Below are 24361 nucleotides of genomic sequence, written 5' to 3'. Positions count from 1 at the left end.
TACAGGGTCGGCTTGAGTACGAGCAGATTAGTTGATTGTAATATTAATTATGCTAAAGTTAACAGTAAAGTTAATTCAATATTCATAATTTTATGAGCTTAATCCGCTACAAGTGTTTAGATGTATGTAGTGTGTTAGATAATTATGTCTACACCAGGGGTGTCCAAACTTGGTCCTGGAGGGCCGGTGTCCAGCAGATTTTAGCTCCAACTTGCCTCAACACACCTGCAAGGATATTTCTAGAAAGCCTAGTAAGAGCTTGATTAGCTAGCCCAGGTGTGTCTGATTGGAGTTGGAACTAAACTTTGCTGGACACTGGCCCTCCAGGACCGAGTTTGGACATGCCTGGTCTACACCAATGGTCAGACCTAGGGTTCCCCAACAGATCTCAGGTCAGAGCATTTCTAAATCTATATTCTAGACTTTCACTTACTCGCCTGTCGAAATAAGCCATGGCAGCTAATATTATCCAAAATTAAAATAACCATAAAGCCGGACACTGCTTAAAGGGATAGTTCACCTAAAAATGGTCATCATTTATTCTTTAGTTGTTTTAAACCTTTATAAGTTTCTTTATTCAAATAATAAGATATTTTGAAGAATGTTGGAAACCTGTAACCATTGACTTCCTTAGTATTTATTTTTCCTACAATGGTTGAAAGTCAATGGTTTTCAGCTGTCTTCAAACCATCTTCTTTTGTTTTCAACAGAAGAAAGAAACCCATTGTGCTTTGCAAACGTTTGAGGTAGAGAAAACAGTGAGTAAATAAAATTTTTTCAGTGAGTAAATTAAAACCTCTTAAGTGGTTGCAAGAAGTCCACTGAAAAACTGCTTTTTTTCTTTTGTTTTTATAAAAGATAATACTTGGAAAACCAACATTTACTGAAAGAGGAAGTCTAATTTTAAACATAATGTGTAGACATGGAAAAGTCATGTAAATGTCATTGGATCTTTATAATTAAAAGAACAATTTACAGCTATGCTCATTTTAAAATTACCTTATCAAACAGAAACTACACCGCATCCGGAAAGTCTTCATAGCACTTCACTTTTTCATGTTCCAGCCTTATTCCAAAATGGATTAAATTCATTTATTTCCTTATAATTCTACACACAATAGCCCATAATGACAATGTGTAAAAAGATTTGTTGAGTTTGTTGCAAATTTATTAAAAATAAAAAACCTGAAAAATCACATGTACATCAGTATTCACAGCCTTTGCCGTGAAGCTCTAAATTGAGATCAGGTACATTCTGTTTCCACTGATCATTCCTGAGATGTTTCAGCAGCTTAATTGGAGTTCACCTGTGGTCAATTCAGTTGATTGAACATGATTTGAAAAGGCATACACCTGTCTATATAAGGTCCCAGGGTTGATAGTGCATGTCAAAGCACAAACCAAGCATGAAGACAAAGGAATTGTCTGTAGACCTCCGAGACAGGTTTGCCTTGAGGCACAAGGCAGGGGAAGGTTACAGAAACATGTCTGCTGCTCTGAAAGTTCCAATGAGCACAATGGTTTCCATCATTCGTAAATCGAAGATGTTTAACCACCAGGACTCTTCCTAGAGCTGGCCGGCCATTGTCATTATGGGGTATTGTGGGTAGAATTATAAGGAAATAAATGAATTTAATCCATTTTGGGATAAGGCTGTATCATAAAAAAATGTGGAAAAAGTGAAGCGCTATAAATACATTCCGGATGCTCTGTATATGAAAAAAACAATCAGTATTGAATAAATGATGAATGAGTGGAAAGTCAGGAATCTTTGGTGGTTTTTAAAAGCATCAAGCTCTTAGACATTCAAATTTTGGGTCACACTTTACAATGTTTCATTAGTTAACGCATTAGTGTGTATGGGTGTTTTCCAGTACTGGGTTGCGGCTGGAAGAGCATCCGCTGCGTAAAACATATGATTAGTTGGCGGTTAATTCTGCTTTGGCGACCCCTGATAAATAAAGGGACTAAGACAAAGGAAAATGAGTGAATGAATGAATTTAATGCACAGTGAGTTAAAAAGAAGTAAACAAAATCTCCATTAACTAACATTAAGAAAGATGAATAAAGACTGTAATAAACTTAGTGTTCATTGCTTGTTCACGTTAGTAAATACATTAAATTACACAACCTTATTGCAAAGTTAATTTGTGATGCTTCGTTTTTTATATTTACACAATTTGAACTGTTTTGAATTGATATCGGACTGATTTTCTCATGGTTATAATAAAATTGTGGACATCATGATTGCATTTATGATTTTGTCTTCCCTACTAAGATTTCAAATATTAGAACCAAATACACAGCTTAAGATGATCAAATCCCAAACCCTCAGCATACATAATAATAACAGTTTTAAATACAACTTTCTTAATAAATCAACACTTGTATGTTTCTCAGAGGGAAGAAGTGGATTTTAAATGACTCTAATATCAAAAAGAAATGTGAAATAACTCAAGCTTTGATTCAAACAGAGTTTTTTGGGTTCATTTTAGAAAATAAAATGTCTCAGATACAGCAAGAGATCATCGGTAGCGCTTTATTTTGCATGGATCAATGTCACATAAATTCTCACATGCACTACTATTTGGGTGGAGCGCTTTGTTTTGTTTCGTCAGGAAAAGGCAAAATGCTGAGAATATCAGATGGAAATGTTTTTCTCTGACGCATTTACAACTCTGGAAATGAGTCTGACAGAAACAGAAGCAGTTGAGCAATCCTGTGAGCGTGAATCAAACACAAACTGGACTGGAAAGTTTGCTATTAATACAGTAGAGCTACTTCCATTATATAATATTTAATGTATTTTCTAAATGCATGCTTAAAGATGCTCACCTCCTCACTATTATCATCAATATTATTACTTCTACTTTTGTTATCATTATTATTAGTACTTGTCCTGTTATCTCCTCATTATCATTATTACAAGTATTTCTACCATTGTCATTATTCAGGTTGCTGTAGTTGTAGTAGTAGTCATAGTAGTAGTAGTGGTTGAAGTTGTAGTTTGGGTTTTTGAAGTAGTAGTTGAAGTAGTATCTGTAGTAGTAGATGGCGTTGGTATAGTGGTATCAGAAGTAGTGGATGTGTAGTAGTAGTAGTAGTAGTCGTTGGCGTTGTCTGTGTAGTAGTATCAGAAGCAGTAGACGTTGTTGATGTAGATGTTGTAGTAGCAGTCATTCCTGTAGTAGTATCAGTAGTAGATGTAGTAGTAGTAGTAGTATCAGTGGTAGTAGTCGTTGTAGTAGGTTCAGTAGTAGTACACATTGTAGGAGTAGTAGTGGTTGTGGCTGTAGTAGCAGTAGTAATAGTTGTAGCATTAGAAACTCTCTGTAGTAGTAGTAGTAGTTGGTGTAGTACTTGGGATTTATTTTTATTATTATTATTTTTATTATTGTAGTGGTTGTTGTTAATGATTATTACTGTTGTCCTTTCTTGCTTGATTACTGTCATTATTACTATCATTATATCACTAGCATTGTTGTCACTCCTTATATAAGTTACTTGCTTCATTTAGTGACTGTTATTGTTCCTTTTGTATGTACTCTGACCTGTTTACCAAGTTACCTTTACATGCACACACGCGCACGCACGCACACACACACACACACACACACACACACACACACACACACACACACACACACACACACACACAAACGCACGCACCTGCCGGTACTTGATTGTATTGTTGTTGTTGTTGTTTTTTGTATTTTTGTTATTGTTTCATTTTCTTTGTATTTGCATTATCTCAAATTGTGTAACTTTTGTATATTCTAATAATAAAAATAATAATAATAATAATAATAATAATAATAAATGCATGCTTAAAGAGCCCCTATTATGGGTTTTTGAGAATGGCCTTCCACGTAGTGTGTAACAGCTCTAAGTGAAGTGAAATACCCAGCTAAGGCTTAAATCTGGAAGTAGACAGTGTTTAAAACTATTGATTCGTTTATAAAAGAGTCGACTCCAAGTACTTCAAATGAACCGTCTTGATAACGAGTCTTTAGCCGTTTCGGCGTGACCTGGATACGAAACTTAAGCCCCGCCCAGTTGTTGCACGCGCAAACCCGGGAAAATTGAAACCTGCGGCCCCGCCCACTAGCACAGAAAAAAAAAGGCTAGACACACACACTTTAGCAGACGCCGGTTGAATGAAGTCACGCTGTGTTCAGCTGGATATTACTGAAATAGTCAGGGAAAGTTAGTGTTATTTTCTCAACCCAAAGATGAAACTGTGAAGAGTGAGTGGTTGAGGTTTATTTTAAAAAACCTCAGCATTATAGCCCAGCTTTGTGCAGTTCGAGTGCTTCTGGAAACGACATGCTAATAACGGAGAATTCATCGGCCGTTTGTTAAAGGAAAGATCAGAAAAGACTACTGATGTAAGGGACTATGTCAGAACATGGATCAGTGCATCATGGATCAGTTTCTGCCTCCATTTCACAAGTGTAAGTATGTCGATTAAAATGGTTGCCTACATGCTTTCTCTAGCTTGCAAAGTATGTATTTAATTGTGTTTTGTTACTTGTTACCACTTGTACTGTATCAGGTTAACTTATTATATTCTCATATCGTGTCTAAAGCCACGATGAAAACGTGACGCTTTTGTTTATGGATTTAAATGCGTGTGTGAGCTCGCGTTCCACTACTGTTTGTTGTTGCTATGGCCACCGTCAGCTGTTCCAACACACATGCAGCGGTCAAGTTTCAATATAGTTCAGCTTTTGCCACTGTGTGGATTAATACTGTGTCACGGTCATTATAAAACACTCACAGATTAATAATTTGGACAACTATGTGGATATATTAAATAGTTCATGCAAAAATACACAGAGAGATTTTCTCTTTCAATTCACACATAGTTTGTGAATGAACAGACTTACGTGTAGGCTACTAGTTGCAGACGCGATCATGAGGCTGTTTTTGCGCCAAGAACAGGAGAATGTGCATTACGTTGATCATTTTAATATAGCATATTAATAATTAAATTAAAAAATAATGGTATAATATTGAGAGTTAATTTTAAGCTATCTCGCAGCCCACCTGCAGGATCACTGAGGTCCACTAGTGGGCCGCGGCCATTCGATTGAGGATCCCTGATTTAGAGTATTTAATTGAAATATAAAAATATAGAAATATAAGATTGACATCTCTGCATGGTTGAAACAAAGACATTCTGCGATTACATAATTATATTATTAATGTAGACAGAGCATACTCAGAATCGCTTCAGTGAGCTCAATTGCAAATAATATATATAATAATGCAAAATAATATATGCAAATAATATATATAACGCCACATTTTATTGTCAGTAATGAAAATGGCATTGCAATAGGGAAAGAGCAATTTATTTGATTACTTGTTACTGAAAAAATGTATTCAGTTAGTGATGTACGCAGTTTATTTATAACGGTCATTCCTATCAGATCCCAAACCACAAAAGCATTTATTGATCTTAGCTGATGCTAACTTCTTAGTTAATGCCTATTAAAATAACGAGTCAGAATCCTATTTTTAAATGGAGTTAATAACTAATAAAAGTTGCTTGTGTGTTTAAATTAATTTTAACAAATGACATTTACTATATAATCTCACTGTTGACTTTAATGCGTTAACTAACGTTTATTATTGAGATTTTATTGTATAGTGCTGGCTACTGCAATTGAATTCGTTTAAAACATTTATTTACTCAGTTATAGCATGAACAGTCGCATGTACAGTTTTTCTTCTGGAGAAAGTCTTATTTGTTTTATTACGGCTAGAATAAAAGCAGTTTTTAATTGTTTTAAAGCCCTTTTAAGGTCAATATTATTAGCCCCTTTAAGAAATATTTGTTTTGGATTGTCTACAGAACGAACCACTGTTATACAATGATCTGCCTAATTACCCTAACTTTACCCTAATTAACCTAGTTGAGCCTTTAAATGTCACTTTAAGCTGAATACTGGCATTTTGAAAAAGATCTAGTGAAATATTATGTGCTATCATCATGGCAAAGATAAAAGAAATCAGTTATTAAAAATTAGTTAATAAAAATATTATGTTTATCAATGTGTGGGAAAAATCTTCTCTGTTAAACTGAAATACAAAATAGACATGAGGGCGAATAATTCTGACTTCAACTGTATATATAATAAACTGTTTTTGTTATTATACCTGTTAAAATAGGTCTTTGGTCAATGTCGTGATAATACCATCCAGTATATCATGATTTAAGGCTTCAGAAATTAATCACAACAACAAAATTTGATACTGTCATCCTATCATTTGCCTTTTTAAGCTCTGTATGATTAAACAGAAGGCTAGCATAGCCAAATTGTAAACAAAAAGCAGAAACACACACACACACACACACACACACACACACACACACACACACACACACACACACACACACCTGAGAGCAGCTCCTCCACACTTCTCGACATAAGTGCTCCACTCTTTTGAGCTTCATAATGTCCGAAAGACGGTAGAGAATAAATCCTTTTAACTGTGCACTGCGCAATACACATCCAGTCTGAACTGAAACGAAACCGTCTCCTACACTTAGTTTAACTCCCAGACAGGGAAAACCCTTTAATCATCCGACTCAACTTCCTGTTTCTAGTGAGAGTCCCAAACGCTGGCCAATTTAATTTAATTCAAGTTTATTTGTATAGCGATATTTGCAATAATTATTATTTCAAAGCAGCTTTATAAAAGGTGCACATTACTGCAGTGCAATCAAAATCAGAAAAGATAAGGTTATTAGCTACTATAACTGTATTAGTTACTAATAACTTTAGGTAATTACCAAGCGGCAATCTCCCACTCTCCCTCGGGAAGCCAATATGAAAGTAACTGAAACTGCAATTCATCGAAATTCCGCTAGTCCTGGCTCCATATGGAGCAAATTTATACTGAGCCCATGGCTAAAATGGCCAACTTTACAGCAGAAAAAAACAGTGTTTACAGCCTGGTACAAAAAATTATTTTGGTTCATATAGCTAATATTACCCCTCATGACAACTGTGAGGGGGGTGAATTTTTTTATAACTCATCCATTTCCTTTATATTAGGTTATATTAAGTTTGCATAATTAAGGGCGTGGCCACTTGAGTGACAGCTAGGTCTCGCTGGTCGCCGTCATGTCACCTCAGCTGATTCCGGCTGATTAGCCACTGAACACAGAATATTCATCACATTTTTGTGTTGTTTAATGTGGCTTTACACAGTCAGCTGCCTTTTAGAAGTATTTCCTACAATTATCAGATGATATGGCTTGCTGTGTGCACTTAATTGTGCTCACAAACCTTTCACATGCCCTCCATTTCCCAGCTGAGTGAAATTATATACTTATATACCATCTCTATAAATGTGTTAAGTTTTATTTAAGATCATTTATCATTTATAATGTTCTTTAGAGCTGTAAAGCACTCCAGAATCTGACAGATTGATTAGCTGTAGGCTCTAGAACAGTCATCTGAAGCGATATCATACAGTGTTATGCTGGATTTCATCAATAGCCTTGCATTTACTAACACACACACATATCTGAAGTGTTTGGAAGTAATTCACGTTTTCCTCCTGTAGAAAAGCATCATAAGGACAAAGTTTAGTGGCTCAATGTCTTGCAACAGTGCTTTTAAAAGTCTAAACACTTTATTGAAATAGTGTACAAGCAAGTACATGTGGTCAGAACACAAACGAGTCGCAGGTAATGAAGTATTAAGCGTTTCTCCCATAGGAAAGCCAGTCTAAGCATAATGCCAGCATGCGTCTGTAGCTCCGATCACGCTTCGTCTCTTTTCCCTCGTTTGGTTGGTGCGATGACGCGCGAACAAAATGGCGACGGTTGGCCACGCCTACTGGTAGCTTCTTTTGGGTTATTTATAAACCTATGGGTGAAGTCACGGATACTACATCCATATCTTTTACAGTCTATGGTAATTACACGTCTGGAGGAGCAAAGCACACAGGCAAAAAAATATTTAGGCCTCACAAATAAGATTGATGTATTCTGATGGCAATTTTCATCCATTTGGATTTCATACTTTTAACATAATTGGACTAATAAACTACTGTTTATTACTAATAAACTACTGTTTATTAGTTCCTTAACTAAGAAAGTGTTGCGTTTATTAGTTCTATTAACTAAGAATCCATTGGGCCCTATCATACACACGATGCAATAAGGCACAAGATGTGTTTGGTGCGATTTGTTGTTATTTTCAGACCAGCGCAACTACTAATATTTATGTTTTGTGCCTCATTGTTTGCGCCACTTTGTGGACACATGGGTGTGCCGGTGTGAAAAGGAGATGTGTTAAGCGTATTGCTGAAGCATTCATATTTTGAGGAACTGAATTAGACCGCGCCCTTGACCAATTGAAAGCTGCTCTAAAGTCCAGCGCAGAGCGTGTTAGTTATGTGCCTATGCAGGTCAAAACGCTTACACATTGCTGAATACACACAGGATGTACAGCAATACACAAATATCTTTACAGACGAAAACAATTCAAGGATTAAAATGGTACAAAAATTATTATTTTCTACATTAATATAAAAACCACTGCCTCCATGCCACCTTCATCTTGGAGGGCTTTGGAGTCCGGCTCTGTGGTAGTCAGTTTATTCATGACAATCTGCATTAGTATAATGTTATTATTATTAGCGGTTTTATTTATAATATGCATATTGATATTTGTTTAAATAAAAACAAGTTTAGATTTGTCCACCTGTCTGGCTTTGGAGACGTCTGCATCACCATATGGGGCATCAAAACAGGACGTGTGTTTGGATATAACTCAGTGTTTTGACCACACTTGGTTATTATTGTTCATTTATTAGTTTGCTGGAAATTAAAACTGGATTTAGAAATAGTTTTGAACAAATTTTTGCGCTTAAACAAAATGAAATATGTCGGCTAATGGATGTCTTCAGTGGAGCGTGTACAACACCGTTTCCTTACTCCACCAAAGTAAAGGAGTAAAGAGTAAAAGTAAAGTAAAGAGAAAGTAAAGGCTCGTTCTTTATCCTCGTGCTGCAGATGCTCTGTTTAACTGTTTTCTCGCTAGTGAATCATTCAGTTTTTACACTTACACTTACTTTCCCTTTATTAATCTGGAGTCACCACAGCGGAATGAACCGTCAACTTATCCAGCAACTTATCCAGTCACTGGGACACACCCATACACACTCACTCACACACACACACACTACGGCCAATTTAGCTTACCCAATTCCCCTATACCACGTGTTTGGATTGTGGGGGAAACCGGAGCACCCGGAGGAAACCCACATCAACACAGGGAGAACATGCAAACTCCATACAGAAATGCCAACTGACCCAGCCGAGGCTCGAACCAGCAAGCGATTGTGAGGCGATTTTGCTACCCACTGCGCCACCGTGCCACCCACTTAGTATTATATTTTCACGGTCAGGAGAAAAGCGTGGTCGCCCAAGTTTTTACATTGCTTTATATAAGGATATGGACACACTCAGATTCCAAATGGTGTTTATGGAGTCAGCATACGCTCTTTATAAGGCATAATTCACCAGAGTATCTCATTTCTGTCTTCATGTGATGACGTATTTGCAGCCGAGAAATCACAAGTGAGCTGTTTACCACAGAGAGGAAGCACAGCTCAGGTGTGTCTCATTGTCAGTTAGGTACACTAAACCTTATTGCGCAACAATTATTATTTTGGCTAAAACAAGAGAAATTACTCAACCTGTGACTTGGTGGACAGCAGGAGAAAGTAATGTTTTGCCCATCAGCGGGTCGTTCCCCTAATGGTGTGACGACATATGAAAACTATCAATGGCTGGAAATTCTATGACCTGTGGGAAGCCTGAACTTTTAATCTCCGACCATTTGAATCCCCATACAAAACAGTGGATCTGCAGTGATGTACCTGTCCCGTCAGCTGCTTCATGAGAGGCTGGAGTTCACTGAAAAGGTCGTAGCCCTGATGGAAGAAGGTCAGGTGGGCGTACATGAAGGACAGCATCTGGATAAAAGAGCGCAGCTTTAGCAACACACGCAAACAAGCCAACATCGATCTGAAAACACATCCGAACAGCAGAAGAGTTTACCGATTTGAGGATTTCTGACCGCCTCTTGGACTGGAGCACATTAATCTGGGGGGAAAAAAACAGAAAAGAAGAAAAGAGGAACTTGATTATCCCTGCTCAAAACAACAGGAGGTTTTTATTGACATCACTGTGCTTTTAAAACAAAAGAAAGGCAATGTCATGAGCTCAGCGTTAGTGTAGGGATTTTACATATTGAGGAACATCAAAATACAGAGGAACATTTACAAATATACATGTTTGAAGGTTAAATATTACCCAGATAAGGAAATACAAGTTTAAATGTGAGCCCGGAGTGTAATTTAGACATCAGATGAAAGCTGAATTAATAATATCTCCATTGACGTAAGGTTTGTTATGATTAGGCAATATTTGCTAAGACTAAATCTGAATTTGAAGGTTAAAAAATAAATCAAAATACAGAGAAATCACCTTTAAACTGGTCTAAATGAAGTGCTTAACTAAGCAAAAATGAAGTATATATATTTACAGTATTAAATTGAATATATATGTTAATTTAAGGTGACTTTACTTAAAGGGCACCTATGATGAAAATCATCCTGTGTAAGCTGTTTGGACAGACCTGTGCGCAGGTATAGTGTGTCCACTGTCATATTGTAGTGGTACAAACACAAGTCTCTTTGTTTAAAATGTCCTGATGTTAAAATTGGACCCAAATCCCAGTGATTTTGAGGCCCATCGCATTGTGACGTAGGAGTGTGGTTTTCCCCGCCCACCGAATTGATTGACAGCTGCCATGTCTCCATAATAACATGCACACACACGTCTACAGATTAAAACAGATGTTAGAACTTTCTGTGATCACCTGCACCTCAATAATTAATTTTAGAAGTTTATAAATGTTTTTAAAACGGAGCATGTTTGTAATAAAGACAGTAAAATCGATATGCAATTCTTAACCGCTAATCACCACAGCCGCATGCATGGTGTCAGTAAACATGCATGTGTATGTGTGTACTGCAAATGACATTTGTGTGGTACTCATCATTTCAGAAAGGCTTGAATAAACTTCGCCGTAAATACATCAAATGAACTTGCTTAGTATTTTTGACTTGTGACCTTATTTTAGTTTCTTCCATGTCTGTCTCTATCACTGACTGCTGTTTATCTGCTGTAACGCATGAGAAGCAGACACGCACATGGGATCGGTGGACAGGAAGAAGCAGCTCATTTAGATTTAAAGCCACAGGCTACAAAGCCAGCTACACTGTGATCAGACACCAAAATGGGCAGATTTTAGATTATATAATAAATAATCAGAGGGATATTTTGAGCCGAAACTTTACAGACACATTCTGGAGACGCCAAAGTCTTATCTTACATCTTGTAAAAGAGTTAAAATAGGTGTCTATTAATATTTTAATGATTTTTGGCATTAAAAAAAAACTTTGATCCTCACATTGTTGGCTATAAAGTATATTTATAAGACGGTGATGACGCTTTTAATGGTCATCAGCATCACAAATCCTTGAAATATTTCACTTTTTTTGTTTTTTTAAACCTGCATGTACATTTATAAAGCTATACTTTGTATTATATCATATTTTGCATCAAATAACAAAACCTAATTAGCTCTTATGCAATGTTTGTAATGTTTGAACTTCTACCGCTGCACAATAGAAAGCATCCTGACCAACTGCGTCACAGTCTGGTATGGAAGCTGCTCTGTTGCTGAGCGTAAGGCTCTGCAGCGGGTGGTGAAAACTGCCCAACACATCACAGGGACTACACTGCCAGCCATAGAGGACATCCAGAAGAAACACTGTCTGCGCCGAGCACGCAGTGTTCTTAAGGACACCTCTCACCCTGCTCATAGACTGTTTTCTCTCATGCCTTCCGGCAGGCGCTTCAGGCTCCCCCGGACAAAAACCAGCAGACTGAGGAACAGCTTTTTCCCCAGAGCTGTCTCCCTTTTGAACTCTGCCCCTCACTGACTCTTTTGCCCCCCAATACACCCCCCACACTCCTCTAACTTATACTCCTCACAATCACTGCACTATTTAACATTTGCACATTTAAAGGTTGAACATTCATTGCACTGATTCACTTATTTGAACTGGACATACCCACTGCACATGGACATTTGTAATTATGTTTATCTATCTGCACACTTCTGCTATTAATAGTATCCTGTACATATATTCATTTATTGTAAATCTGTTCATAGCTAATACAACCTGTATATAATGTTCATAGTACATCCATCTGTAAATATCTGTAATATAGTTTTTCTATAACTGCACTTTATAACTTATACCTGTATCCTGCACTTGCTGCTATTGCACTGCTGGTTAGTCCGAAACTGCATTTCGTTGCCTTGTACTTGTACATGTGTAATGACAATAAAGTTGAATCTAATCTAATCTAATCTAATCTAATCTAATCTAATCTAATGGAGAGTGTATGGAGGTAAGACTGTAAATGTGACGTTGTTTTTTTTCCTTTTCTAAAAGTGGCAAAAAACACTATCGATGAGTTTTTATTATTATTTCAGCAAACATGAATGCAAAACAATTATTTATTGCACTATTTTGTTATTTATTTATTATTAACTATTATTTATTGCAGAATATTGCACATTTTCATTCACTGCGCTCTAGGTTTACCAACTATGATGACTTGTGCTGCTGAGAAAGCTGGAAATATGAAAAGGGTAAGATTAATGTAACAAAAAAGTTGTGGAAACAACTGTAAACTATTCTTTTTTTTTCATAAAAAATGTATATCTAAAAAATCATGGCTAAAAAAACTCCTTAAAATGAAGTAAATGGTGTAGCATTGGTGAACCTAATGCTTCAATCACTATCAAATGTAATGCATCCTTCAGTTCTCTCTCAGTTCCAGCAGGAGGAGCAACACACTGAACAACTGAGTGCCTGTAAACTATGTGCACATACACAAACACTTCCTATATCCCAGTGGGGATTCTCCAAGATGTAATAATGTTCACTATACATTTTCTATATACTGTATATTGTATTTACATTTCAAAATACTTCATTCTGTCTGATTTATAAGCATGTTCACCCATTGGGTCCCCACGGTGACACATGTTCTAATGCTTATGGCTTAAGTCCCATCTGGGATATAAAAACAAGCACACAAACGCACGCACACCACATATGTGTACTATTTCAACGAATCTACTTTATACTACTGTAATGCGGTTTTCTCTAATGGCTTGAATTTGTTTCTATTTATATTTTCCTTTGTCATTTACATTTGATTTATTCATTCATTCATTCATTCATTCATTTTCTTTTCGGCTTAGTCCCTTTAGTAATCAGGGGTCGCCACAGCGGAATGAATCGCCAACTTATCCAGCATATGTTTTAGGCAGGGGATGACCTTCCAGATGCAACCCATCACTGGGAAACACCCATACACTCTCATTCTCATTCACACACATACACTATAGGGTTGGGCGATGTTGACCAATTTGGCATCGTACGATGTCAAATGTGAAACATCGCGATGGACGATGGCATCGTCGTCATAGGTGGCGGTGAAATAATTATTTATGAATAATTAAATAATTCGTAAATATTAATTAATTGTAGCCTACTGTTTCAACTACCTGAGCGCATGGTCTTTGTGTTACCTATAACCAAATGTGTGTGGTCACGTGATGCGCGTTTTTAGCAGACGGAGGGCTGTTCAGAAATGCTAGATGAAACACCAGTGTGGGTCATTTTCGTTCTAAAATTAACCGGATTAACCGGATTAACCAATGGGCATTATGGGCACATGCCCAGGGGCCCGTGCCCACTTGGGGCCCCTGCGAGGGGAGGAAAAAAAAAGCAAATTTCGCGAGGGTTTTTTTAGGCTAAGTGCAAATAGCGCACCTAGTTGGAATAAGCTATATTCACAGTTTCCACGCATCAATGTCTGATTGACAGAGACAAGATAAGTAAAGAGTGCGGTAAATTACAGTGCGAGTACCTCAAAAAGCGCACAGCAACATCTTTTGAGGCGATCGATCATTAACTGGGTTCGAATCCACCTTCTGCAGTCTGCTGAACTCGTGCTACTTTTTCTCTCCCCATTACATATCAGATTGGAAATATTTATTTTTAATATGAAGGAAACATGATATAAAGTCACAATTGCCTCGTGGGTATTTAATAACGTTTGGTCTTTTTCATATGTGTATAATATTCTATAAACAACTAGCAACATCTTAATCGAATTGATTTGTATCTACAATGTTAGTCGCCCTTTTCCGAACTCTGTTTGCCATCAATGAGGGTACAGAAGAAGACGTTATGGTAACGTTAGAGGAGTAAACTAACTAGGAGGCTAACAGCAGCGCAGCGCGGACAGTATTCATTGTGTCAGAGAGACAGACAGAAAACGGAGAGAGAGAGGGAGGGAGAGACAGGAGAGAAAAGTTATAGTGTGTGTTATTTCGGATACTTTTACTTTTAAAGACTCCGATTCATAGTACTAGATTGCAGAGGCATTGTGTGTTATATGCCATGCCAATAATATGCTTTATAAATTTGTAGAAGTTATACATTAAAAATACCCTTTAAAAAAAAGATATATATATATATATATATATATATATATATATATATATATATATATATACATATGTATATGTATATATATATATACATATATATACATATATATATACATACATACATATATATATATATATATACATACATACATACATATATATATATATATATATATATATATATATATATATATATATATATATATGTGTGTATACATATATTTTGAAAATGTGAGGGTTGAGTTTAAGGGTAGGGTATAAAATGTACAGTCTGTACAGTATAAAAATTAGTCTCCATAAAGACAGATGTACAAATGTGTGTGTTCGTAAACTCTCACCTGCAGCACGTAATCCAGGACAATGTGGCGGAAACACTTGCGCGTGGCGTTCAGGATGTTGGACGCCTCTTCCACCTCGTGCGCCTTGTTTCGGGGAGCCTGGGCGTTTTTGGACAGAGCCGCTTCTTTCTCCTCGCTCACTTTGTCAAACTGCTTCTTGGCTTCTTTGAACTTGCGCAGGTCCCTGAACACAGCAATACCATTCCTTACATGAGCAACAGCTACTGCTGAAACTGCGCCATTATAAACCCCGAGAGAGAAACGCACCACTCTCTGCATCCTGTCTATTGGGAAACATCGGTTTGGAGACTGGACAGAGTTGAGGATCAGGAGCCCACTTCAGAAAGCAGGTTAAAACTCAGACTGTGTTAACCCTGTAATGAGGGAAACTCTGGTGTTGCGTCTCAATTCTCATACTTGTACTACATCCTAATGGCCCGTTTCCACTGGGGGGTACGGTATGGTACGCTTTTATGGCCGTTTCCACTGTAGTGGACCAAAGGGTACCAAAAGGTGGAGCTACACGTGCAGTTGAATGCTGATTGGTTACAGAGATACGTCACGAGCTCTTGGAGCTAGCCAGAATGAAAAAAGTAACCGCCATGTTTTAAATACACAGCCGAGACATTACACCATAACACTATATGCATATAATAACAAGCCATGGTCAACCCGAGCTCAAACAAACCTTGTCGTTGTCTTGATGTACAGCCACAAATCCAAGAAGAACAAAATCTGCCGTGTCCTATTGTTGTTTTACGAGGCCGCCGAAAAGTGCAAGCAGTTTCGCTTTCTCCAGGGAGCTCACGATTGCGTCTATATTTGATATAACGAACTTCTTGAGCTGATGATAATGACGTGTGTGTGATTATTGAAGTGTCTCCGACATCTGATCCTTTCAGAAAAGGACAAACGCGAAAGTTAAGCGCGAAAAAAAGGGAGAAGCCCGACAAAACACAGGAGCAAATTGTTTCAGCAACCTGAATCACAAACAAACTGCCACAATTATTATCGGCTTTTGGACTATTATGAACTCGGAATGACTGAATTACTCTCTAACAGAGGTTACATGTGCTGGTGAAGATTACAGACACAGATGAGAGGTTTGCACTGACTGTGGGCTATATTTCGTGTTGTTATTGAACTCAAATAAGGACTAAATGTATGCTGTGTGTAGTTTTTCTGTAGTTGGTAATATATCGGAGACTCTAATGGTCTGTATGTGTTCATATATGACTGTATGTGTTCATATATGACTGTATGTGTTCATATATGTTCATTTATTTATTTATTTTATATAATCGCAGACATTACAGTAGGTTATTTCACACTGTCATTGATCTGCAGTTATATATATCAAATTCTGTTTATAGAAAAGTTAGTAATGAACATTTATACTCAAGTATTTATGTTTAAAGCATCTGTTTTGAGAGAAGAGCTTCTCATATGATATGTGAGCGACCTGTACGGCTTTACTGTAGACATTTATTCGAGCGAGAATGCCGTCGACTGAAACTCTCTGTCATACACCACGGCCACCAAAAGGATACCCTTGGTGGTGGAAACGCAAGCCTGATATATGTGACCCGTACGAGAAGAAGTATTTTATGTGAAGAAAAAGTCCATCATTTTGAGTGTTTAACAGAAGGGTATGCAACCTTCGGGACAAACATTAATATTTAAACTCCGTTCATATTTAACCGCCTACCTTACTGTAAATACCACAGCAGTTTAAGCTGCCATTCTTTCATGCAGAGAAATCTCCTCAGGTCTTTGGATAATTATACATTCAGTTAATGTCCAAACATGTCTTTATAAAAGTTAACATTGTTGTTGCAGATGAAATATAGGAAATTGAAGAAAATGTGATTTAAATATTGTCCAATTGGCTAGATGTTAATTATCAGTCATTCAAACAACTGAAACAACATACCGAAGCCTCTCTAGCTGACGGGTGCTCTCGTGCAACAGTCATGTTTGTAGTTTGTTTACATTCCCCCAACCCACCCCCAGGAGCATGTTTTCATCAGTAAACAAAGAGTTTCTTTTACTCTTCTCTCTCTTTTTAAAATGCAACTGACTGCACACACACTATGCTATCCGAACCGTGCCCAGATGTGTTTCCTGGTTCGTTTGAGAAGTGTGAGTGCTCTGAATCGGGCTCAGGCATGGTTTAGTTGGCCGGCCCTGGCCCGGTTGGAAGAGGTGTGCCAGAGCACGGTTCACATGGGCTTTGGCGCGGTGCGCTTATAGTGAGAGTGCAAAGTGCGCCTGAGACGTGACTTTTAAGGGACTGTTTCATATGGATGTATTAATCATTATTACTGTTCAATGAACGCAAACTGTCATAGTTTAATAAAGATGCAAATCCCTCGCTGCATATTCAGCAAACCTCCTAATACTTGCAGCACGAGCACTTATTGATTATTTATGAGCGTCAAAAGTGACTGATCTGTTCGGCGATTAAAACGATTTAACAAAAGAAATGTTCAATGTGCTGAGCGAGAGCGCTTCTCTTCTGTTAAACTGACCAGCGCATCATCGTTGGCGCAAGTGTGGATGCTCAGATGCAATGTGTGTGCAGGCCGTCGGGGCAGAGGGGAGGGGGGGGACAAGCGTTCAAGGCAACTGTACATAGTGGGAGTACGCCCTGTCTCTCCGTCCCAATCACTGCAAAGACACAGGTGCTATTCATATTTGTGGATATTTTAGGCCGGTTTCTCCTTAAGCCTTGTACACACTACATGACTTTAAACATCGCAGATCGCCGTGCTCTTCAGAATACAGGACTTGATATTGTGTCTTTAAAGGTTTAAGACACCCTGGAGTACTTTTTTTTTAGAATTATTTATATATATATAAAAGCTGATGCAGCGTTTAAGCATTATTCGTAATATTACTTACTCTCGAATGAATGTCTGGAGTTGAGATTTGATCGATCGCTGTGCTTGGTCAAATAAAATCTGAAAAATGAACACAAATACATAATTATAAATTAGCAGCTTGATATTAATTTCATAACAATTCACCATATTTTATTGTTTACGTATAGCTAATAAATTAAGTCATTGCTAACTTATGGATTTCTTATATAATCTTTTACAGTTCAATATAGTGTTTGAAATTTCAAAATAACAAAGTCATAAATAATAATAATACTAATAATAATAATTTACTATTAAAATACTCCAATGATTCATGCAATTTGTGAATCTAAAAATGTAAATCTATATAACCACCATAATGTTAACACAGCACAGGCCAGTGTGAATGATGAAACAGTCAAGACGTGTTTGTGCTTTAAAGATCATCAGACTTTAACCACAAGTCAGCTGATCTGAGTGAGACTCAAAGACCATCAAGAAAATGCACAGATCAGGGAAAAAAAACACAACACAACACAACACAACTGAACACAACAAAACACAACACAACACAACACAACACAACACAACAGAACAGAACACAACAGAGAGAGACAGAGAGAGAGAGAGATGTATACACCCTACACACCATAAGAAATGGTTAATGTAAATTCATCTGTCTTATTTAAATAATTTAGACTTTTTATTATTATTATTATTATTACTATTATTATAATTGTCAAATGTATTGTTTTTTGTCATTATTTCTTATCTATTGTATTATTTTTACTTATTTATTTAAAAAAAAATATTTGATGGTTTTAATATATTACATATTTGAAGTGCTTTGGCAATACTGTACTGAATGCCACAGCAATAAAGCAGTTTGAACTTGAACTTGATAGAGAGAGAGACAGAGAGAGAGAGAGAGAGAGAGAGAGAGAGAGAGAGAGAGAGAGAGAGAGAGAGAGAGAGAGAGAGAGAGAGAGAGAGAGAGAGAGAGAGAGAGAGAGAGCTGTCATCTGTAGATACACTTGTTTCACCTGAAAAGATGTAAATTCTGTCATCCTTTACTCTCCCGTTACTTGTTTTAAATTGAGTTTCTTTCTTTAGCTGAACACAAAAGAAGATAATGCAGGAAACCTGTAACCATTGACTTCCAGTATTTGTTTTTCCTTCAGTGAAAGTCAATGGTTACCGGTTTCCAACATTCCTTAAAATATCTTTTTCTGTGTTCTACAACATACAGAAACTCCTAAAGCTTTAAAAACCACACGAGGAAGAGTAAATACTCATTTTGGGTGAAATAACCCTTTAATTTAACAAGTACACTGTTCAAAAATATCTGTAAATCAGCAGTTTTCTGTATTTTGTGCTTCATGTTTTTATTTTTCCCTGATTTATTTCTGCTTTTGATTTGCATTATGGGATCTTGATCTTTCTTTCAACAACTTTAAACTTTGAAAAGTTGTAAACAGTGACTTATATGAACATTATTATTAGTTTAAAGAGCTATATTGTCTGGGTTGGTGTTGTATATTACGCTACAGAAACCTTGTAACAAACCACTAGCACATTTTTTGTTATTTTACACACTTATTTCTCTATATATTATTTCCTAATACTACTACAACTACTAAATTGTAAATAAAAGTCACTTTTTTAAACTGTAGAGCTGAATTTGCAACATCAGAAGTTGACAGAGCAGAGATCAACATCCCATAATGCAATTCACAAACGTAAATAAACGGTAAGCATGCAAAATACGGAAACTGTTCATTAACAGATATTTTTTTTTACAGTGTACTATGTAGAATTAAATAACAGCACTTCCAATTATTGCCACTAGGGGCAGAAACTGTTATCAAAAACTGACTGGTACTAGAGTATGTTTCAGGTCAAGATGATCTCAGCTAAAGCTAATGGCTAATTCAAGGTAAACCCTTCATTCATAAGTCTGCTACAGCACAGATACCTCAAAACTGAGCGTATAATTCAAGTAAAACAGAATGAGGAAACTGTTTTTTTTTGCATGATAAGCATCTGTGGTCATAATTTTGAAATGACACGAAATGCAGAAGTCATTATTCACAGTAACGAACACTTTTAGCCCAGATTTCCTTACTGTGTGATAGTTGATCATCTCTTGAAGATTCTCTGCAAACGTGCTCAGACTGGACTGTGAGGAAAGAAAGACGGACTTTTACAAACAAGACTAAAAAACACAGTGATGTTTCAAAGAAAAGCATCACAAAAACAAAATGAAGTGCACTAAAAATGTATTTACTTAATTTTTTTAGCTCAACAAAAACTACTTAAGATAAATTATATATATTATAGTGCATATAATGAAAAAAATATTGTGTAATAGATCAAAAATATATCAAACTAGTATAATAATACTTATTCGTAATGTTAGTCATTAGTGATTGATTTATCGCCCATAGTAATATATCAAACTTTACATTTGTATAATTCACCATTTCTCATTTACATTTTCTTCATTATTTTTAACAATTATTATTTTACAATAAAACTGCTGAAATGAGAGGAAATATCAGATCTAATTTTGAATCGCATCATATCACATATCATATTGTATTGTATCGTATCATATCATATATCGTATCGTATTACATCATATCGTATTGCATAGTATCATATATTGTATTGTATCATATCAGATATCACATCGTATTGTATTACATCAAAGTGTATTGTATTGTATCATATATTGTATTGTATCATATCAGATATAATATCGTATTGTATTACATCAAAGTGTATTGTATTGTATCATAAATTGTATTGTATCATATAGTATTGTATCATATATTGTGTTGTATCATATCATATCATATTGTATTGTATCATATATTGTATTGTATCGTATCATATCATATATCATATTGTATTGTATCATTTTTTGTATCGTATTATATCAGATATCATATCGTATTGCATTACATCATATCATATTGTATTGTATCATATATTGTATTGTTCATATCATATCGTATTGTATATCATATTGTATTGTATTACATCATATTGTATTATATCATACATTGTATTGTATCATATCAGATATCATATCGTATTGTATTACATCAAAGTGTATTGCATTGTATCATATATTGTATTGTATCACATCATATCGTATTGTATTGTATCATACGTTGTATTGTATCATATCATATAGTATTTTATTGTATCATATATTGTATTGTATCAGATATCATATCGTATTGTATTGTATCAAATATTGCATTGTATCGTATCAGATATCATATCGTATTGTATTACATCAAAGTGTATTGTATTGTATCATATATTGTATTGTATCATATCATATCGTATTGTATTGTATCATATATTGTATTGTATCATATCGTATTGTATTGTATCATATATTGTATTGTATCATATCATATCGTATTGTATTGTATCATATATTGTATTGTATCATATCGTATTGTATTGTATCATATATTGTATGGTATCAGATATCATATCGTATTGTATCAAATATTGCATTGTATCGTATCAGATATCATATCGTATTGCATTACATCAAAGTGTATTGTATTGTATCATATATTGTATTGTATCATATCATATCGTATTGTATTGTATCATATATTGTATTGTATCATATCGTATTGTATTGTATCATATATTGTATTGTATCATATCATATCGTATTGTATTGTATCATATATTGTATTGTATCATATCGTATTGTATTGTATCATATATTGTATGGTATCAGATATCATATTGTATTGTATCAAATATTGCATTGTATCGTATCAGATATCATATCGTATTGCATTACATCAAAGTGTATTGTATTGTATCATATATTGTATTGTATCATATCATATCGTATTGTATTGTATCATATATTGTATTGTATCATATCATATCGTATTGTATTGTATCATATATTGTAATGTATCGTATTATATCATATATCATATTGTATTATATCATATATTGTATCGTATCATATCATATCAGATACCATATCGTATTGTATAACATTATAGTGTATTGTATTTTATCATATATTGTTTTGTATCATATCAGATATCATATCATATCATAGTGTATTGTATTGTATCATATATTGTACTGCATCACATCATATCATATTGTATTGTATTACATCATATCATATTGTATCATATTTTGTATTGTATTGTTCATATCATATCGTTTTGTATTATATCATATTGTATTGTATTATATCATTGTATTATATCATACATTGTTTAGTATCATATCAGATATCATATCGTATTGTATAACATCATAGTGTATTGTATTTTATCATATATTGTATTGTATTATTTCAGATATCATATCATTGTGTATTGTATTGTATCATATCAGATATCATACCGTATTGTATTGTTCATATCATATCGTATTGTATTATATTATATTATATTATATTACATCATATTGTATTATATCATACATTGTATTGTATCATATCAGATATCGTACTGTACAACATCATAGTGTATTGTATTGTATCATATCAGATATCATATCGTATTGCATTACATCATAGTGTATTGTAGTGTATCATATATTGTATTGTATCATATCATATCATATTGTATTGTATTATATCATATCGTATTGTCTCGCATCATATCATATATCAGCAACAATAACTAATTCAATAAAACAGATAAGACTTTCTCCAGAAGATAAATTATTATAGGAAATAATGTGAAAAATTCATGAATCTGGAAATGTTTAAAAAGGAAAAAAATTCACTGGAGGACAAAAAATTTTGACAACTGTATATATGTTTTATATAATCGCTATTTATTGTTTATTATGTAATCTGCAATGCTTTGGCAATACTTTGCCAAAGTCATGCCAATAAAGATTTTCAAATTGAATTGATAAAAAAGGCTCTATCAAACACTAGTGTCTGTTTGTGTGTGTGTGTGTGTGTGTGTGTGTGTGTGCGTGTGTATACGTCTGTATGTGTGTGTGTGTGTGTATACCTGCTCATACATGCACACACAAGGAAGTTATGTTTTCATAGCACAACAGAGCGTGAACAATGGATATTTCAAAGATGCAGGAAAGTATAAATGCGAAGACTCGGAATGCTGGTATGTGGCCAATGCTTTTGTATTAGCACAAACCAAGCATGCTTTGAAGTGAGCACTAAATAAACAGCAGTCTTCAAAACTGCACCAGAGCAAACAGACTCCAGCGACAGATGAATATCATGTGCTGCTGGTTTGGTATGCGTGTGATGGTGAAATGATTGGTTCACCTCGATGACATCATCAGTGGCGGACTGCTGCGCTAGCTCTCTGATGCCGCTCACGAACTGCTTGTTGGCCGTGTTGTACGCCTTTCCAGCGTCGATCATCCCGATGCACAGCTTCACCAGCTGAACATATCAAAATACACAGAGACATACTGATTATGCTGAAAATATACAGAGACATACTGAATATGCTGAAAATATACAGAGATATAGAATATGCTGCAAATATACAGAGATATACTGAATATGCTGCAAATATACTGAGATATACTGAATATGCTGAAAATATACAGAGATATATAGAATATGCTGAAAATATACAGAGATATACTGAATATGCTGCAAATATACTGAGATGTACTGAATATGCTGCAAATATACTGACATATACTGAATATGCTGCAAATATACTGAGATATACTGAATATGCTGCAAATATACTGAGATATACTGAATATGCTGCAAATATACTGAGATATACTGAATATGCTGCAAATATACTGAGATATACTGAATATGCTGCTAATATACTGAGATATACTGAATATGCTGAAAATATACTGAGATATACTGAATATGCTGCAAATATACTGAGATATACTGAATATGCTGAAAATATACAGAGACATACTGAATATGCTGAAAATATACAGAGATATGCTGAATATGCTGAAAATATACAGAGATATACTGAATATGCTGAAAATATACAGAGATATACTGAATATGCTGAAAATATACAGAGATATACTGAATATGCTGAAAATATACAGAGATATACTGAATATGCTGAAAATATACAGAGATATACTGAATATGCTGAAAATATACAGAGATATACTGAATATGCTGAAAATATACTGACATATACTGAATATGCTGCAAATATACTGACATATACTGAATATGCTGCAAATATACTGAGATATACTGAATATGCTGCAAATATACTGAGATATACTGAATATGCTGCAAATATACTGAGATATACTGAATATGCAGCAAATATACTGACATATACTGAATATGCTGCAAATATACTGAGATATACTGAATATGCTGCAAATATACTGACATATACTGAATATGCTGAAAATATACTGACATATACTGAATATGCTGAAAATATACTGAGATATACTGAATATGCTGCAAATATACTGACATATACTGAATATGCTGCAAATATACTGACATATACTGAATATGCTGCAAATATAC

General features: G+C 35.2%; 1 protein-coding gene across 2 annotated transcripts in view; it reads right to left on the bottom strand.

Moving 5' to 3' along the window:
- The window catches only part of LOC130215816 (arf-GAP with coiled-coil, ANK repeat and PH domain-containing protein 2-like), a 101290-nt gene that overhangs the window by 48372 nt on the left and 28557 nt on the right, over positions 1-24361 (bottom strand). For both annotated transcript variants that reach the window (XM_056447658.1, XM_056447659.1), the window contains exons 3-8: positions 23144-23263; positions 19961-20014; positions 17876-17934; positions 14972-15155; positions 10088-10132; positions 9907-10002 (exon numbers count right to left, since the gene is read on the bottom strand). In XM_056447658.1, coding sequence (XP_056303633.1) covers positions 9907-10002; positions 10088-10132; positions 14972-15155; positions 17876-17934; positions 19961-20014; positions 23144-23263 — 558 coding nt within the window. The remainder of the gene's footprint in view (positions 1-9906; positions 10003-10087; positions 10133-14971; positions 15156-17875; positions 17935-19960; positions 20015-23143; positions 23264-24361) is intronic.

Source organism: Danio aesculapii, chromosome 22, assembly GCF_903798145.1.
Source record: "Danio aesculapii chromosome 22, fDanAes4.1, whole genome shotgun sequence".
Lineage (NCBI taxonomy): Eukaryota > Metazoa > Chordata > Actinopteri > Cypriniformes > Danionidae > Danio > Danio aesculapii.
This window is presented reverse-complemented; position numbering and strand designations above follow the sequence as displayed.